The sequence below is a fragment of the Hemiscyllium ocellatum genome, chromosome 5 (genome assembly GCF_020745735.1).
Source record: "Hemiscyllium ocellatum isolate sHemOce1 chromosome 5, sHemOce1.pat.X.cur, whole genome shotgun sequence".
Classification (NCBI taxonomy): Eukaryota; Metazoa; Chordata; class Chondrichthyes; order Orectolobiformes; family Hemiscylliidae; genus Hemiscyllium; species Hemiscyllium ocellatum.
This window is the reverse complement of record NC_083405.1, coordinates 28,130,062-28,132,906: the sequence shown is the minus strand read 5'-3', so window position 1 is coordinate 28,132,906 and position 2,845 is coordinate 28,130,062. Positions and strand designations below refer to the sequence as shown.

General features: G+C 44.0%; 1 protein-coding gene across 1 annotated transcript; it reads left to right on the top strand.

Moving 5' to 3' along the window:
• The first annotated feature begins 523 nt into the window (after positions 1-523).
• Positions 524-2,631, top strand: hoxa11b (homeobox A11b). The gene is made up of 2 exons (XM_060825357.1): positions 524-1,172; positions 2,399-2,631. The coding sequence occupies exons 1-2, from the start codon at positions 524-526 to the stop codon at positions 2,629-2,631; spliced, it is 882 nt and encodes a 293-aa protein (XP_060681340.1).
• Positions 2,632-2,845: the final 214 nt, after the last annotated feature.

The following is a 2,845-nucleotide window of genomic DNA, read 5'->3' as shown; positions in this document are numbered from 1 at the left end:
GCGGTCTTTCATTTTTTAAAAAATGGCCAAAATGAACGAGTGAGCAGAGGAGATTATTTGTTAATGAAAATGCCGAATATGCCGCAGAATCAACATGGGAGAGATCGGTCGAAAAGCATTTTGTCCGAGAAAATCGAGTTTCTGATACATTTCCATTGCGGAAAGTGTTAAGTGTGATTTCGCGTCTACACTGGCTGCAACTCAGCTGGTTGGAGCGCCATGAAGTGAGTGTGCCAAATGCGTCTCTGGTGTGAAGGTTGAACACCTTCACAGTATTATTCGAGCTTCCCTTTCCCTCTTTCGAAATGTGCAGAGCTGAGATGTAAAGAGCTTTGCACTCCTGGTGCGAGGGGGGAATCCAAAGTGATGCATGTCAATTTCTCCAGGCATCTGGTCACATGACTGCCCTGTCCCTGCGATGTATGGAGATACATTTCCACGTCAGCTTACGTTTCCAAATTTTTACTCCGCGGATCAGCTTCAAAGAGGCAGCAGCATCTAAGGACCATGTTTAGCTGTGCGAATGCAAGCTATTCTTGCGCTAGGGGACCCCAAGCAAGCGATGATGGATTTTGATGAGCGGGTTTCTTGTGGCTCTAATCTTTATTTGCCTAGCTGCACCTATTATGTCTCGGGTCCGGATTTCTCCAGTCTGCCTTCTTTTCTACCCCAAACGCCGGCTTCTCGCCCCATGACATACTCCTACTCGTCCAATATCCCCCAGGTTCAACCTGTGCGAGAAGTTACCTTCAGAGACTATGCCATCGATCCTTCCAATAAGTGGCATCACAGGGGGAATCTCCCACACTGCTACTCCGCAGAGGAGCTGATGCACAGAGAATGTCTGCCTGCCAGTACCATGGGCGAGATGTTAATGAAAAATAGCGCCAGCGTTTACCACCCCAGCTCCAACGCGTCCTCCAGCTTCTACAACCCGGTGGGGAGGAACGGGGTCCTGCCGCAAGGATTTGACCAGTTTTTCGAGACTGCCTACGGTTCCAGTGAGAATCAGCAGTCGGAGTATTGCGGGGAGAAGAGCCCAGATAAAGCGCCGTCTGCGGCAACTTCAAGTTCGGAGACTTCGAGGGTGTCTGTGGAGAAGGAGACGAGCCCGGGGAGTAGCAGCCCGGAGTCTTCTTCCGGCAACAATGAGGAAAAAGGCAGCAACTCCAGTAGGTAGTCAGTGCCCACTTGTGAGAGAAAGTTTTGCGATCTCGCGCTCTGCTGTTAAAATTTTTATGTGCTGTTTTATAAGCATATAAGGGGGTTTATGGATGGCCTGTAGATTTCCCAACAAAACTTTTTTTTATATAAATGACAGGATCACGTGTCCAGCTCTGAAATTGGCCGTGAAATAACTCCAGCCAATCGCTGCATTAAAATACTTCCACCAGCACCTCAAAAAGTGAGTTTGGGGTTTAAAAAATTCTGATCAGTTAAATTATTAGGTGTAAACTTATTAAAATTTGCTTTTGGATGCGTGTGACCTTTGTGTGTATTAATGCAACTCCAGTGATTCTATAAAACACATGTGTTGACACAAAAGCTCTATTTATAGGTTGTATTCGGTTCCATAAGTAACCGCTTTAAAACATAATGTGGCAAAATGACATTTTTAACAGCTATATAAATACTGCAATACCTCTAACATGGAGCTTTCCATCATATAAACTTATTTCAGAGCCGGGTGACCGTATTTTATTTAATAATCACATTTTATAATTGTACGTTTCACCGGCAGAGTCTTAAGACTGCAATGTTACTTCTGAAGACTGCTCCATGTTGAGTCTTACGATGCGGAATGACTGTAGAATTAAGTTCCCTCCCCTCAGGAAACTAATTCCTGCTTCGCAGTACCTATTGAAAAGGCACCTCAAGAATCCCATTCCCCAGCCCCTTTTAGTTGACGCTGTTCAGATAAATTAAAACTTTTTGCGTCTTTCAATGCCCCCTTTTTCTGTCTTCAATGCACGCATCGTACAGCTGAGTCATCTTTATAATAAAAATCACTTTTTAAAATTGTAGCTAACGTCTGATGCCAGGAGGCTCGTTTTTAACTTTCAAGTATAAGATTGGAATGAGGCTATAAACTAGTTACAACTAGCAAAGTCCAAATCCATTTGAATCCATGCAAATCGAGGCAGCCATTTTTTATCACTAGGACTTGGCAAAATATGAGAGGAATAGCGTGCTGTTGCTTTGTGTAGACAATTATTTACTTCGAGTACTGCTGAGAGAGACAAAAAAAAGCTGCTATGTGAAAATTGGGAGTCTTGCAGAGTTATCTCCACTTTCCTTTAGAAAGTGTTCAGAGTAAAGCTTATATTGACGGCCGGAAAGCTGAGTGTTCCTCTTAGTTACAATGACCAAAGTTTAACTCACTGTTTACCTGTTACAGGTGGCCAGCGTACACGCAAAAAGCGGTGCCCCTACACCAAGTACCAGATCCGGGAGCTGGAGAGAGAATTTTTTTTCAGTGTCTACATCAACAAAGAGAAGCGGCTGCAACTTTCCCGGATGCTCAACTTAACCGACCGGCAAGTTAAAATTTGGTTTCAGAACAGGAGGATGAAGGAGAAGAAGTTAAACAGGGACCGCCTTCAGTATTACACCACGAATCCATTGCTCTGAGATTAGACTGCGGTTACAAAGAGGAATTTCTCCTTCCTATGGTCTCCTTCTACGAAGAAAGCGGCCAGGGCGAAAGCAGAGGTAAAACAAAAACTCAAGTTCGAGTTTGAGAGCAGACACTTTAGTACAGTTTTGACAGGCCGGACAACTTTGCAAAACTAACTGGGACGTCTAAGTTTCAACTTTAAACAGTAACTGGAATTAATGATCATCG